At 38.5% G+C, this 14930-nt stretch overlaps 2 protein-coding genes across 5 annotated transcripts; both read left to right on the top strand.

Moving 5' to 3' along the window:
* Positions 1-3781: 3781 nt before the first annotated feature.
* Positions 3782-10299, top strand: stub1 (STIP1 homology and U-Box containing protein 1). 4 transcript variants are annotated; one of them, XM_078938154.1, is made up of 8 exons: positions 3782-3928; positions 4615-4845; positions 4939-5137; positions 6886-7051; positions 7140-7215; positions 7326-7382; positions 8091-8207; positions 8749-10299. In XM_078938154.1, exons 2-8 carry the CDS (start codon positions 4732-4734, stop codon positions 8905-8907), a joined length of 888 nt encoding a protein of 295 aa, XP_078794280.1. In that variant the 5' UTR covers positions 3782-3928; positions 4615-4731; the 3' UTR covers positions 8908-10299. The 4 variants fall into 4 exon arrangements, with proteins under 4 accessions (XP_078794280.1, XP_004080390.1, XP_078794281.1 ...); XM_004080342.5 differs by having other exon boundaries at positions 8782-10299; XM_078938155.1 differs by having other exon boundaries at positions 3869-4062.
* A 1338-nt stretch (positions 10300-11637) lies between these two features.
* Positions 11638-14376, top strand: LOC101161344 (C-reactive protein). Its single transcript, XM_004080341.4, has 3 exons — positions 11638-11772; positions 11891-11960; positions 13008-14376. The coding sequence occupies exons 1-3, from the start codon at positions 11770-11772 to the stop codon at positions 13616-13618; spliced, it is 684 nt and encodes a 227-aa protein (XP_004080389.1). The 5' UTR covers positions 11638-11769; the 3' UTR covers positions 13619-14376.
* Positions 14377-14930: the final 554 nt, after the last annotated feature.

Here is a 14930-nt window from a genome sequence, read left to right on the forward strand (position 1 = left end):
CTCAGTTTCCAACCTTCTTCTCGTTATACTGTGCTGCAATTAAGTGATTTTGAAAAGAAGAAACAATTAACTTAAATTCTGTCAACAGAGCAGCAATAACACTCATCTACTCATGAAGCTTGACAGAGCCTGTTGTTAGAATATTCCTAATAATGGACCCAGCCAGTCACCTCACCACAGTGTATCATTTTATCCTCTGCTCTCATTTCTTCTTTGACAATTCATCTTTTTCAACCTTTCACTCTTCGACTCTTGCTGGGGATTTCCTGCAGTCTTCCTCTTGGAAGGCAGGTGATGATGCTGATTGCAATGCTAGCCATTTTACCCACATGCAGCTCAGTTGTCCTTACAGAAAGAGACGGGGGAGTTGGATGCGCATAGTGGCTGCTCAGCAAGTGGGGTCAGGTCAAGGGTGGGTGGTGAGAGCGGCGGTGGTGCCTAGACCTGGGCGGCAAGGGCAACGGTGGTGCAAAGAGGCGAGCAACGAGGGTGGATGGCGAAGGTGAGAGCGGGTAGAGGTAGGGATGAGGGCGAGGTTGGGTAGCGCCTGCTAATTACATCTGTTTCCCTTTTTTTCACTGGTAAGATTTGCGCTTTGAGTAATTGTGGTTAATTGTTTTGACAGTTTTTCTTTGTAATTACATCAGAAAAAAGAATAAAGCTAAAGAATAATAAACCACAGATCTACAAAGAGTAGCTTATAAGGCCAATTCAAGGGGCATAAAGAGAAAAACAATGATTGACATTAGACTTTAGTGTGCATGTGTGCCTCCCTGAGTGTTTTTCTTTGGTCTCACAGTAAAATAAGTCACCCATGGAGTGTTTAAGGGGACTCACAGTTGGTTTACATTTGAATGATTAAAGAAATTCTGAAAGATGCTGTCTGCAAACATTGATTTTACTGAAGTTACTTGTTGTTTATTATTCCCTCATCAACCCTTTTATGTTTCAAGCAGGGGAATTATTTTTTTGTGCTTGTTGCATTCAGCTTAAATGAACTGCTGTGGGTCTTAGAGACCATCCCCTTCTCAAAATGAGCAAACCCACCAAACAAAGGGCCACCATAGAAGAGAATTGTTGCTTTTGTTTTACCCATTTGAACCTAAGGTTTCCCGTCATGCAAAAGAGAGCGTGTTCACTGTGTCTCTCAGCCTGGGCATTTTGGCGCTCAATAGTGTAAATTGATGCCAAATAGGAAAACGACTACACAGGCATTAAGAAAAGATGTCACGAGGAAAGGGCAGCTTTTTAGCTGTGCCAAAGGAGCTGGGCAACTTCCTGGTCTGGTTGCCAGGGTTACTGGAAGCTGAGCCAGCTGGTGCGTTGGGCAGCCGTTGGGTCTGCTGAGGTAGACTGCAGAGGACGGTTGGGATGCTGAAAAGGAAAGTTGAATTAATGGGGGAGAGCGGCATTTTAAATGTAAGCCACTAGAGAATCTGAACATTTGAGCAACTGTTTGATCACTTAGCGACATTTAAAAGCAGATAAATAGTAGAAAAAAAGAAAACCTAGATAATATTAGTTAATTAATAGAATTGTTTTATCACTAATTTGATTTTAGGTTAACTGCTTATTTTATTGAATGCCTTGTTTAATATATATATGTAATGTTATGTAAATATGTGATTTTACTTTGATCTTTTAGGGTGATTTTTAACATCTTCCCAGGGACTGCAGATGAAAAATAGCCCTTTGGCTAACTCTGGCATATTGACAGAAATGTTTATTAATATGCGCTGCCCCCCCTATTCAAATAAACAAACAAAAAAAACAAAAAAATCTTTAAGCTGAAAGTGTGTCTTTTTGGAAAACATGACATTTTAAAACCACAACTCTAAATTTTTTTCAAAGTGCTTTAATATAAAAAAAAACTTACTATAAATATACAAATGCTGTTCCTTGTAACTGTTTTTTATTTTATTTTAAAGGTATTTTTTTTTATTATGGCCCCATTTTGACCAACTGGTTTAAAGCTTATCTAGATAGGTGGGTGTTGTGGGGGTTTAAGTAGACCATACTGGGATGGGTAAACACAGCTGGGGACACCCATCTCTGGAGGGCTGCAGCTTAACAGAACCCTCCTTTACACATTTATTGGTATGTTTGCTCAGAGGATGTGTTGTAATCTCCAGCCATTGATCTCTGTGCTGAAGCCTTACAAAGGCGCAACTGGCTGGTTTGAAAATGACCTTTTCCACAGTCAAGGTCTCACTAATTCCTCCACTGTCAAACATGACGGACTGCAAAGACCAAAATGTTATCTGCAGTTTCTTTGTGAGTTGGATGTCTCAAGAAAACTGATTCATAAAAAATGTTTTTAATATTATAACCGTTGCTGAAAAATCCCTTTGATGATTTAAAAATGTTTACATTTGTCAACTGAATCCAGAATAAGTATAAATGTATCATCAAATTTATTTTGGCACACATCTTTATTTGGCACATATCTTTATTAGAGTCACTACATAACACAGTGATGCAATGGTAATTCATAATATTGTACTAAACTACTTAATAACAGATTACATTAAAGATTTGACTCACATTTAAAAAAACGAGTAGCCCGATGATGCCATCTTCTGGCCAATACACTAGATTTCCTGTGCTGATCTTTTACAAGTGCAATGAGAAACCACCCAGTTGTCTTTTTCTGTATCTTGGTGTGTAAAATTGGTAGTTCAACTGCAAAAAATGCAAATATTTCTGATCATATTTTTTAAAATAACTCCTCTTTACACATTTCAGATTTGTATAAACGTCTCAAACAACCTCAGGTAAACCCATCTTTCCATTTCTTGCTCTCATATTTTTGCTTATTCAGATTTAAATGAGTGATTGTAAAGATGCATAAAAATAACAGGAAATATTTAGGTGTGGCTTCATTTCATTTTCAAACCATATTTGAGAAAAAAATACTTTTCTGAATGTTAAAAAATATATACGTTTTTTTTTTTCAATTACATTTTTATGCTTACAGCAGCATAAAAGCATAAAAAACGCAGTCTGCCCTGGACAGACTGGCGACCTGTCCAGGGCATCCCCTGCCTACGCCAAAGTAGCCGAGATAGGCTCCGGCAGCCCCGTGACCCCGAAAGGGACAAAGCGATACAGAAAAAAAATGAATTTTTATGCTTCTCTTAACATAAGCAAAGTCTCATGTTAAAATTTGGCATCAAGCTAATATAAAAAGTGAAAAATGAGTAAAGACATAAAAAGCACCAAATCAAATAGAACAGATTTATCATCTTCAATGCTTTTGGATTAGTGCAATAACAGAAGTTTAAGGAAGACAAAATAATAATAATAAATTATTTCCATTAATATCAATTATTTTACTAATAATTTCGAATCAGATATAAACAAACACTTTTATTTGATAGGGTGTTGTTATAGTATTTTGTCTAACGTAATGTAAGGTCAGTACCTATTTTCTATACAACTAACCATCACTCAGAGATAAGGTGTGGTTACTTGTATCAGTAGTCAGCTATGTTAGTTCTAACCACTAGCACTGATACCAGGGTCTTCTCACATATAGAAGGCCCCTGTTTCACGTTGTTTGCATGCTCTTCTCACAGCTCCAATGACCCTCTATGATTAATTTAGGATTAAAGATAAAGGGCTGGCATTCTATAAAGCCAAATTATGAGAGCAGTCCCAATACAGATGAGGGTTTGTTCCCACAGTACTTTTACAGAAATGAGCACAGAAACTTTACATTGTTATGATACTTGAAGATAACCTCTGCGCAAACTCCCATCAGGATTCGTGTGCTCTCGGCTTCCGTTGTTAGAGCGTAAAGCGTTTGACGTCAGCACCACAACATTCCGTCTTGACAGTTCGTACGGGTGGTAAAAATAATCCGTAACGATTTTATATCAAACTAAATTAAATCTGTTTGAGCTGAATGTAAAATTTCTGATTAAAGGTAAGGGTGGGTACTATGTAAAACTTTATTTAAGCCTCCAACAAACTGAAACGGACGTGAAGCAACTGTAATGCAAAAAGGCTAAGCTAGCACTAGCTAGTTTATGTTTTTTGAAGAAACCGAGCTGCGTTGTGGTAAATATTGAAATCCTTGAACAAGTAGTTATGGTTTTACTATCCTCTGCTTCAATTCACCAGAATCTACCCTAAATTAAATGTCAATAAAATTGATTAGAGACACAAAAGCTGTACTATGTCCCCAAACAAAATAATTTCAAGATAAAAGCTTAGCTAATTTTAGCATAGCATCGATTCTCCTCCTCTGTTTGTTTGTAAGTTAGCAATCTTATTTTTGTGTTTCTTGTCGTGTAACAATAATATACAATTTTTCGTTAACTTAAATATATTATCTTGTATCTGGTGTTTTTACTCGAAACCTGAGTGGATGTGTAAATTAATGGTTCTGGATTTTTTTTAAATAGCTGTGCTCGCTGATGGCCATCGATTTCCGAATGTGAATAGTTAATTCGCCGGCAGTCTAGCTGTGATTTTCAGCGGCGTGCACTGTCAGCAAACCCGAATGAATGCATTCTGAGCGGCACCAAGCAGCAGCGTTGCGCCGAGAGATCGTTGAAGAAGCAGCGCATTGCAGGTGCATCGCTAACTCAGCACGCGCCTGTGTTTTAGTGTGTGAGATCCAAGCCGGACGGGACGTTCTGAAAACCTGTTGTCTAGCCAGCCGAAGAGACGGGGAACAGGATAGGGAAACAGGGCGAAGCGGGCCCCGCGGAGCCGGTGGAGAAGATGGCCGGCAGCCCGGAGAAGAGTTCCACCGCGCAGGAGTTCAAGGAGCAGGGGAACCGGCTTTTCCTCTGCCGCAAGTACCAGGATGCTGCCTCTTGCTATAGTAAAGCTATTGTAAGCGTCTGGGATTTCTCATCCAAACACTAATGGCGAAGACTAAACAGTTTGCGCGTAAATACTCTTTATTTTCCCCATTGTGTCTTCCAGAACCGCAATCCATCAGTGGCAGTATACTACACCAACAGGGCCCTCTGCCACGTGAAGCTGCAGCAGTATGACAAGGCTCTGACAGATTGTAAGCATGCACTGGAGCTGGATAGTCAGTCTGTTAAAGCCCACTTCTTCCTGGGCCAGTGTCACCTGGAGCTGGAGAACTACGATGAGGCAATCGGCAATTTGCAAAAAGGTCAGAAACTAGTTTGATTTTTCTCTCCTAGCCGTTCGTGTCGGGTTTTCTTAATCATAACACCAGAACAAAGGATCACAACCTTTAGGTGTTGAAGATGGATCAGTTCACTTGTGCTTTTATTGTGGGATTCTAACAAAAAAGAATTTTCTGTGGGGATGAGAAAATCAAACTTGCACATGTTCTTAAAGGCACCAGCAGTTACAAATCAATGCATTTACCTTAAAACCAGAGCATTTCATCAACTTTAGGTACATTAAGAAGAAAATGACAAAATAAAAAGTATCAAAAACTGTAACGGATTATTTTTGCAAAGGTTTCCTGAACCTTCAAATGTATCAGACAAATGTAAGTCCATATGCAATCATGGTAGTTAATCTGTCCAAGCATATTAACAGAAAATAGAGTGGAAAGAAAAAAGACTTTCAACAGAGAAAATCCATGCAAAATTCTGATTTATTTCACCATCATCAGAGTTAGACGTTTTTTTTTGTTTTTTGTTTTTTACCTGGGCTCATTAGAAAAGAACCAGACAGATGCTTAGTGGTCCAAAAGTAAAGGTTGTATTTCATTTGGAGACGCACAGACCCGATGTTGCCTGAAGGGTCTTGTGAAGCTTCCACAGTCAGGGATGATGTAGGTCCATGTTTTTTTGAAGTCTACACAAAGTTCTGTAGCACTTCATGCTGCCTTTTGGTGTTGAGCTCATTGGAGCTGCAGATTCAATTTTCCTGCAGGACATGGGGCCCGCCCACTCTGCCAAAAGAACCAAAAGCTGGTTCAATTAATAGTATTACTGTGGCTGATAGCACATTCCCCTGACCTGAACCCTATTATGAATCTATTGTCTCTTGTTTGGAGGAAGATGAGACACCAGACTCAATAATGCAGATAATGTGAAGGCAGCACATAGAAACCTCCATTACTTCTACATAGAGCCACACGCTTCATATCCTCAGTGCATTGATGCAGTGATTCACATAGAGGAGCCCTAACCAAGCTAAGTGATAGAAATGAAGGCATTTGAACATTTAGGTTGTAAACATCTTTTTCTATTATTTTGATGATAAAAGCTAATATTCTGACACATTCTATTATTTAGATTAATTATCTTCAACGTTACAATAAATCAATGCTCGACATATTTCAATCAATTATATGCCGTTTACCATTTAATTTGTGTGTATAAATGTATGTTTGTGTGTGTGTGTGTGTGTGCGTGCGTGCTTGGGTTTTGATCATATTGTGATTTATTTGTCTTGCTGCAGTTTTGGGTTTGGATTCAGCACAGATAACTTTTGTAGTGATTAAGAGCAGAATTACATGTTTATTGTCTCACTACGCTGTTACACACGCCTGCAAACATACAATTCTTACATTGGTCTTGTTTGTCTCTGTGCCGTGTCAAGTGTTAAAAAATGGGCAGATGATCTCTGTCTAAAGTGAATCCTATTGTTTGCTGTTTTGGTTAAGATCTGGATTTATATCTGTTCTAATGGAAACTTCACGTTGCTGTGAATTGGCTTTTTCACATCATTTAGAAGTGGAATATTGTGGAGGACATTTTTCCCTCTCAGAGGGTTTGCATCGCTGCAACATAGATTTTTAAATCTCTAGTTTGTTTTTTACTCCCTTTTTTTGTATATTTGATGTTTTCTGCAGCTTTTATTCAACAACGAAACACGGAAGGAAAAGATTTGGTCAGCAGTTCATTGACTTATTTGTCAACCTTCCCATTGTTTTTACAGCTTATAACTTGGCGAAAGAACAGAGGCTGAATTTTGGAGACGACATTCCCAGTGCTTTACGCATCGCCAAGAAAAAACGCTGGAACAGCATTGAGGAGAAACGCATCAACCAGGAGAACGAGTTACACGCTTATCTGACCAAACTCATTCTGGCTGAGAAGGAAAGGTGAGCTCTCCTGGGAAAAATCTACTTATTTCAATTATTGCTTTTTTAAAATCTGCAATCCATATCACCATAACTTAATATTTTAAAGAGAGCTGGGTGATTACAAAGAAAAACACGATGACAATCAGAACGGAAGTGATGCTGCCAAGATCGCGTCAAGACATGTAAGCTTTTACATTTACTCTATTTAGCCACAGCAGCTGTTCCACATTTTTTGACATGTCTGATCTTCTTGATTTATTGATTTACTTTTATCATCCTGTGACCTGCAAAGGACAAATATTTATTGGATATGGAAGAGCTCTTCTCGCAAGTTGACGAAAAAAGAAAAGTGAGTATCAAAAGTCGTTTTTTTTTGGATCCTTCTGTGAAATATTAATGTTTTTTTAAGTTAGATATTGAAAATCCAGGTGACATTTATCTGTATATGCTAACATGACACTTTCATTGCTACCATAAAAGCACAATTAGAAACCATTAATGCAAATGTTTGCTGCTGATCTCTGTTTCTTTATTTTCAACTGACATCGATATCACTGATAAAATGATGTAATGCTGTAATGCTTAGTTTGTTTCTATGGTTACGGTGTGCGTTTCTAATATAGCTAAATGTTATCTGCAAGGATAAAAGCATGAGTTTTTGTTTTTTTGCCAGTAAGGTGTTTTTTTTTCTTCTGCTTCTAAAGTTCAGAGCCCAGAAAAGCTGCCAGTATGTTTTGACAACAAAGCAGTTTGGTTATAATTTAAATAATGATGCAGTTTCTTAGCAACCAAATATGGTTTTTGGTTTCTTTCACTGTTGTGTACCTTCTCTGGCAAACAAATGAGCTGTTTTTGAAATAAAACAGTAGAGGTTTAAAATGCTTGAGACAAATTTTCAAGGAACGGGCGGAAAAAACAGAAATCAATTTTTCTTTTACTTAAGTGGTTTTTTTGTTAAGTGTATGTAATGTTCAGAAATGAACAGATATGCTCTGAATCTTGTCAAAGAGGAGAGACGACTCTTTGCTTCACAATTAGTTTGATTGTTTCTTTTCAGAAGCGGGAGATCCCGGATTATCTGTGTGGAAAGATCAGTTTTGAGCTGATGAGAGAACCCTGCATCACACCAAGCGGAATCACGTATGATCGCAAAGACATCGAAGAGCACTTACAGGTAAAGGTTTTGTCCTCCAGCACTTTGATTGCTTCCAAATAGTTTTGTTTTCTAAATAAGCTATCGTTAAAGACCCACTCCGATCATCTTTTGATCTATTTTTAAGGCGTTCCCAGTGGTATTTTTAAAATAGTTATTATATTTTTAGGCAAAATCAGAAAAGCTGTCATTTTCTAGAATATAGTTTCTGCAGAGTGGCAGGAGTTCATTTGAAATGAGTTGTGGCCTGGAGTATTGCCAGGGGAGCAAGCCCACCCCCTCTCCCCCTTCCCGTGAGAGCTCAGAGCAGGAAGCCTTGACATCACAAAAAAACTATTTTTCAACAGTCTTCTCCTGATTCACAACGGTTTGAATAAAACAAATACTCAGAAATGTAATTTTTAGCTTCATTTTCTCCATATATGTCCTCCATCATCAGAAAAAGGCTACAAGAACAAGCTAAAAACACCAAATGCAATTTTCATCGGAGTGGGTCTTAGAGTAAACCTCCAGTGCAGTTGTGTGATTCCTCTCATTGACCCTCCATACATTTTGCATGTAGAGTACTGATGGATTCATGAAAACGTCTTTGCAGCGAGTCGGTCACTTCGACCCGGTCACCCGGAGCCCCCTGACCCAGGATCAGCTGATCCCTAACCTGGCTATGAAGGAAGTGATCGATGCCTTTATCCAGGAGAATGGTTGGGTGGAGGACTACTGAAAAAAGCACCTCCCATTTCTCCCTCATGCCCCCCACCTCCACCTAGTACTCAACACGAAGCCTGAACTACTGAAGGCTTTTGAAAACAGATCACCCCTTGCCTGGATATGCATCTTACACAAGCAGGAAAAGCCGCACTCTGGACTGCCCAGTGGGAGCCGTGGATCTCGGTTTGCCTCCTCCCTGCATTCAGTTTTTGCTGTAAAACTTCTTGCTGCAACTCTCCACAGCTCAGTGTTCATATGCTGCTCCCTTTAAGAACCCCTCTCTTTCTTTCTGTCCGTCTCTTTTAGTTTTTTAGTCTTTTTCCGCTCGACTCCTCTGTGATCAAATCGAGGCCATTTTCAGGTCTTTTTTGCACATTTCCTGCTTTTCTTTCCTGCTGTTTCTGAGTGCCACAGTTATTGAAAAGCTTTGATCTCAAGTGTTACACGTAAAACACTAATATTTAAAAAAAAACAAGTATAAAAAAATGATCATTTTTAGTTTTGAATTTGGCCTTTTTTTCCCCATTGAATGGCTTTTCATTTGTCCATTTGTTAAAGGTCAACTTATTTGTATAAAAGTTTGACATCAAATGCAACATTTTACTGCAAGACTTTTCAGGACCTTAACACAATTTATTTTCCTTTTCATATCAGTCACCCCATAACAGACAATTCAAATCAGCTGAATGTATAAATGATGTATTTCATAAATTTTTTTAAACAACGATTCAAGGTGTTTTGTTTTTGGTCCTTTTGGGGTAATCATGTCAAGCCTTGAACAGGAAGTGTGACGATGAAATGCTGCATTTAAAGAACGTTTTCATGTTGCTGGTTTGACGTTTAAAGCAGAAATCTTTCAACCTGGGAGCCACAGTGGTTTTCTCTGAATCCTGACCCGACTGTCCGTGTTCAGATGTTGAGGCTCACCTGGAATGACAGCCTACATTAACCACGTGAGCATCACCGCCCCTCCCCTCAGATTCAAGAAATGCTGGAAGACTTACGACCATCTTCTTTCCTCCATACCTCAGTCCAAGTGTTTGCGTGCTGGAGCTCCAGCATCCCTCTTTGTGAAACCCATTATGGTTCTGTGCTTGCCGTTGGCCGGTTTTCCAGCTGAATGTGTTTGTGGTTATACGGACTTGTTGGTTGTCGTTTTGTTTTGGGGTGCAGACATTGTACATAATTTGCTGGTCTTACTCAAAACGTTATTTCTTGATGAGATAGGTTTTTTTTTTCTGGAGAAATCCTAAAGCTTGAGAAACTGTATTAAATGTAGATATGTTGATAACAGAAATGCCTGATTCCGATTTCATTCATTTGTCCCCATTCAACCATAAATTTGGAGTATGTATGTTGTGATGTTTGATGCTAGTGGATCATTAAAAGAAATACAAAGAGTGAATGGAACTCCGCTGCTTATTTGACATTTAGTAATAAAAAGTTCATGGAAAACCTTTCTTTTTTTGTTTAATGAAGTGTCTAAATCAGAAGTGACTTAGAAACCTGTAATTGGCACTTTTTTGTTATTTAAATCCAGTCAACATGCCTTATTTCATGGATTGTTTGGTCACTAGGTGGCGCCGCTCTTCTAAAAAACATTTTAACTGACAAAACTTATTAAAACAATTCAAATATGCAAGAATCAGTTCCGATGGGATTCTGCAGCTGTAATAATTCCACCTATTCTGGCTCATTTAGACCCATATATTGAAAAATTGTTTCAAGAAAATTGATGAAAGTGAAAAGAGTGCAAAATCACAAAAGGAATGACTCTTACCAAACTTTAGAACATGGCAGACCCATTAAGACTGTAGTTTCTTATTTAAGCTATTTATTCTTCAGCTTTACAATTTTTTTTCTTGATTAAAATGTTGCTTTTTTGCTAAATGAAGTCGGTTTTGACCATATATAACTTTATTTATCGGTAGTTTGGGACAGTCAAAGCTGAAATTATCTAAAATTATGCATTATAGAATAATTGAATCAAATACATTTTATTTTTTTTTAGTTTGCCCTTTTCTTGGACTTTTAACAAACAGAATCACAAAAAATAAAGCCAATTCTCCTTTTTTTCAAATTTGACTTGGGGAAAGTTAAATCCGCAGCTTTTCTGTTCAGAAATGGGGACAGTGTGTAGAAACCAGCCCTCAATGTTGTATTTTGAGGATTAATACCCTCCTGACTGACAAGCAGCAATACAGATGTGTCCTCTTTAGAGAACTCCTAAACCTGAAGATCTCCCAACCATTGCATACTGAATGGACTCCGTAACCCTTGTGCTATCTTAGATGACCCCACCCTTACATTGACGTGTTCTCCCTACCATGACAAAGGTGGATAAAGGTGGAAAGATTTCATGTAATCCATGGACACCAGTGAAGATCACAAATCATTGAAGAAAAAAGGTTCAGCGCTCTGTCTAGTGGGCTCCCAAAGTGCCTAGGATAGCACAAGGGTTAAGGTATCAACAGAGGACATTTGGAGCTTTTCAATAACCGTATACCAAATGTGAGGGAGTGGGCTTTGGAAATCCTAGTTTTTGGGGGATTTAAAAATCTTTACTTGGACACCTTTTTTCCCTTCGGTATGAAGTTGGTCTGAAAGCGAGCCTGAGTTAGCAGCTCACCTGCTGAAAAGACATAAACAAGAAAACTGAAGAGTGCTTTCTTCGAATTCTCTTTGGTGAAATAATGCTTGCTTCAGTCACAAGAAGAGGCTGACGTGCAGCCCCCAAACACCAGGTCCATTGTCCCGGCCCTTCAGAGGGCTGACATCACAGCCTGCATGTGCTAGGAGGGGAGAGCACCAAACCAGTGCTGCTGGCTGCTGGGACTGACTGTCCTGCACAGAGGAACCAGAAAACAGCATCAAAATGGTAAAAAAAAAAAAAAAATACGTATATTTATTAGAAATGATTGAAAAGATTTGATGTCTGAGTGATTTAAATGTTTAGTGATGGCTTTATGTGGATCTGATGTCCCATGTGTTTACAGAGCGTCAAAACTGCCGTGCTTCTCCTTGATGTTGCTGTAATGTTGTTGACTCCCTCCTCAGCCACACAAGGTACGGATTGATCATTCAAAACAATCATTTAGACAGGGTCTGTGCACAAATCTACCTTCAGAAGTAATCAGTAATCTAGAGATCCTTTTGTTGAAAAGGATTATTAGTAAAATTTCCAGAAAAATAATATTCCACTTTCAGTTGTTCTATTAATCATTACAAATCTAGCAGAACCTTTTTAATATCTGACCTTCTGAAGAATACGGCGTATGATCAAAAGTTTCTTTTTTAAAAGAATGATATTTAAAACAAATATGTATAATCAAAATATACATTTTATTAAAATATTTGACTTTCATTGACTGGCAAGATACATTGTCTATTAAGTGGCAAAATATTGTCCTAACCTTTGTTTTTAATTTTTATAGTCCTTTAAAAATGAAAATTTATTGTGGATCACAAACACTTCTAACCTTTTTCTCTTCTCTTCTCGGACTTCATCACTTCTCCAAATTGCACAAATCAGATAAATTGTTGTTTATTAGTATTAAATAAGCTTAAAGGACACATTCTTGCAGTTTCTAGTTTGTCATATATAATAAATATATATATATATACAGTTGTAATTTAATGATTTTAAATATTCAGAAACTGCAGTTTATAACACCTATTGATGCAAATATGCATTAATCCACCATGGCTCCAGAATTACCTTAATTTAGCACTATGAAAGCAAAAACATAAGTAAAAGATTTTTTTCATAGCTGTTAATAAATTCAGTCATTGAGGACTTAAAACTTAAATAAAGGTGAAGCTTGTGGCTCCTGGTGAGTTTGTTCAACAACAAATTGGCCAAAATGGCTCTTTAAGAGTTAAGGTTGCCAAACCCTTTTCTAGTTGAAGGGTTTGTCTGCAACATGTAATGACAGCAGTTGAGCACAGAGGAGGTAGGTTCATCATTAGCTATGTTTTAACCTTGACAAGACTCTGTCCCAGCCAAATACTCAGCTTAATATTCATGTGTTTTACAGTAAAAGTTTGATGTGAATGAGGTACTAAAATAAAAGAACAACACACTTAAATACATGTTTGGTCTTCTTATTTTAGTAGGTCTGAGTGAGAAAGTTCTGGTCTTCCCCTATGAGACGGATTTCAGCTTCGTGGCTCTGATCCCACAGAAGGAAATGGAGCTCCGGGCCTTCACCCTCTGCATGCGTGTGGCTACAGAGCTGCCAGAGGAGCGACAGATCATCCTGTTTGCCTACCGCACGGCCGACTATGATGAGCTCAACGTGTGGCGTGAAAAAGATGGCCGCGTGTCCCTCTCCATGAGCGGGGACGGTATCTTTTTTCATCTCCCTCCTCTCACCACTTTCCGCTCCAGCCTCTGCCTCACATGGGAGTCTCGCACCGGCCTCACCGCTTTCTGGGTGGATGGCAAACGCAGCACCTACCAGGTCTACAAACCAGGTCACAGCATCCGTCCAAAAGGCACCGTCCTGCTAGGGCAAGACCCAGATAAACACTTGGGAGGGTTGGAGGCCATGCAGAGCTTTGTGGGGGAGGTGACTGACCTGAACATGTGGGACTCTGTGCTCTCCAGGAGCATGATTCAGGCCTGGCACTACGGACACAAGGTGCTCAAGGGGAATATCTTTGACTGGTCCAGCATAGAGTACGAGCTGAACGGGAATGTGATGGTGGTGCATGACGACTGACTCCATGAGAGGTGCAGCACAGACAGGAGTCAGACTTTGGAGCCTGGCCTCAGTCTAGTGCTGATGTGTTTTTGTCTTTCTTAGATTCAAAAGTTCTTCTTTACTTTAGGAGCGTCTGTCTATCCTGAGTTAACCTCTGAATGTTTAGGTAAATGGAGAGAATGATTTAGGATCATTTGATTCTTGCTGCATGATTTATGTTGTGCCCCTTTTTGTGTCTAGGAGCATAACATAAAAGTACGGTAAATATTTTTGCCCGTTTAAATTAATAACAAAACACCAAAAGATTGTCTCCGTATAAAAACAACAAATTTATTTAAAAATTGTTAAATAACAACCACCAGTAACTTAAAAGGTGAAGCAAAAAAGGCTTCGGGGTAAACCAAGGCCAAAATTACAAACAAACCCCCACCTAACCGAAATCTGCAATCTTATCTGTAATCTGTAAACAAAACTACACAGAGTGGGCCTGAACACAAAAACCACAAAACTACAAAGTGCAACACAACCTGAAACAGGTGGAGAACTACAAAACAAATGGAGACGAGTGCCAAAGCTGCAGTTTGGATCCAGTGGGAGCCACGCCTTTTCCAGCACCACACCCGAAAGTAATCAGACACACACACAAACAAACAAAAATCCACAAAAACAACGAAGTCCCACTCTGATAAAAAGAAAATACCACAACACACGGAACAAAAAGAAATCCAAACCAAACTTAGCCACAGCCGTAACAATCTCCCAATAAAAAAAACAAATATTTTTACATTTTCAGCAGCGACAGATGCACTTAATATTCAGCCAATTTTGCTCATAAATCAATTAAGGTCCTTTAAACTGCAATGTTTTGGTAATATTCTTTAAAATAGATAGAAAGTAAACACAGCTTTTTTAATTAAGTCAAAAAGCAACAGAAACTGCCTTTTTAAATGTATTTTTACAAAGCAGACATGCTGTGTGCTACCAGATGGTGGTGCTTTGTTCTGCACATCTCAATTTAAAGAATTGTGTCTGATTTTATTTGAGCCTCATACATTTACTGTGATTTGTAAGATAATGTTTGATTTGTGCACGTACAAGTTGTTGGGAATAAGCACAAACTAAAACATGATCATGAGGCTAACATGTGTTATAAATAAAATCCAGCAGAAATGTAACAATGAACTGGAATTTAAAAAACACTTTGCTGTCTTGAATTTAACTGGATAACCTGTTTGTTGACAGAAACCATTAAGGAAGATGCTGAAAAAGAAATCATTGAAAGCTTTTTTGCACCTAAGTGGTAATTATCTTCTTTAAAATCCTTTGCCAC

The sequence above is a fragment of the Oryzias latipes genome, chromosome 19 (genome assembly GCF_053564925.1).
Source record: "Oryzias latipes strain Hd-rR chromosome 19, Olatipes_Hd-rR_3.1".
NCBI classification, from domain to species: Eukaryota; Metazoa; Chordata; class Actinopteri; order Beloniformes; family Adrianichthyidae; genus Oryzias; species Oryzias latipes.

What these genes read in the sequence shown, in the direction of transcription:
- stub1 (XM_078938154.1), top strand. Translation starts at nt 4,732, where the DNA reads ATGGCCGGCAGCCCGGAGAAGAGTTCCACCGCGCAGGAGTTCAAGGAG. An exon ending in CTTGCTATAGTAAAGCTATT is followed by an intron (nt 4,846 to 4,938) that starts GTAAGCGTCTGG and finishes TGTGTCTTCCAG; the next exon opens with AACCGCAATCCATCAGTGGC. An exon ending in AAGTTGACGAAAAAAGAAAA is followed by an intron (nt 7,383 to 8,090) that starts GTGAGTATCAAA and finishes GTTTCTTTTCAG; the next exon opens with AAGCGGGAGATCCCGGATTA.
- LOC101161344 (XM_004080341.4), top strand. An exon ending in TCCCTCCTCAGCCACACAAG is followed by an intron (nt 11,961 to 13,007) that starts GTACGGATTGAT and finishes TTCTTATTTTAG; the next exon opens with TAGGTCTGAGTGAGAAAGTT.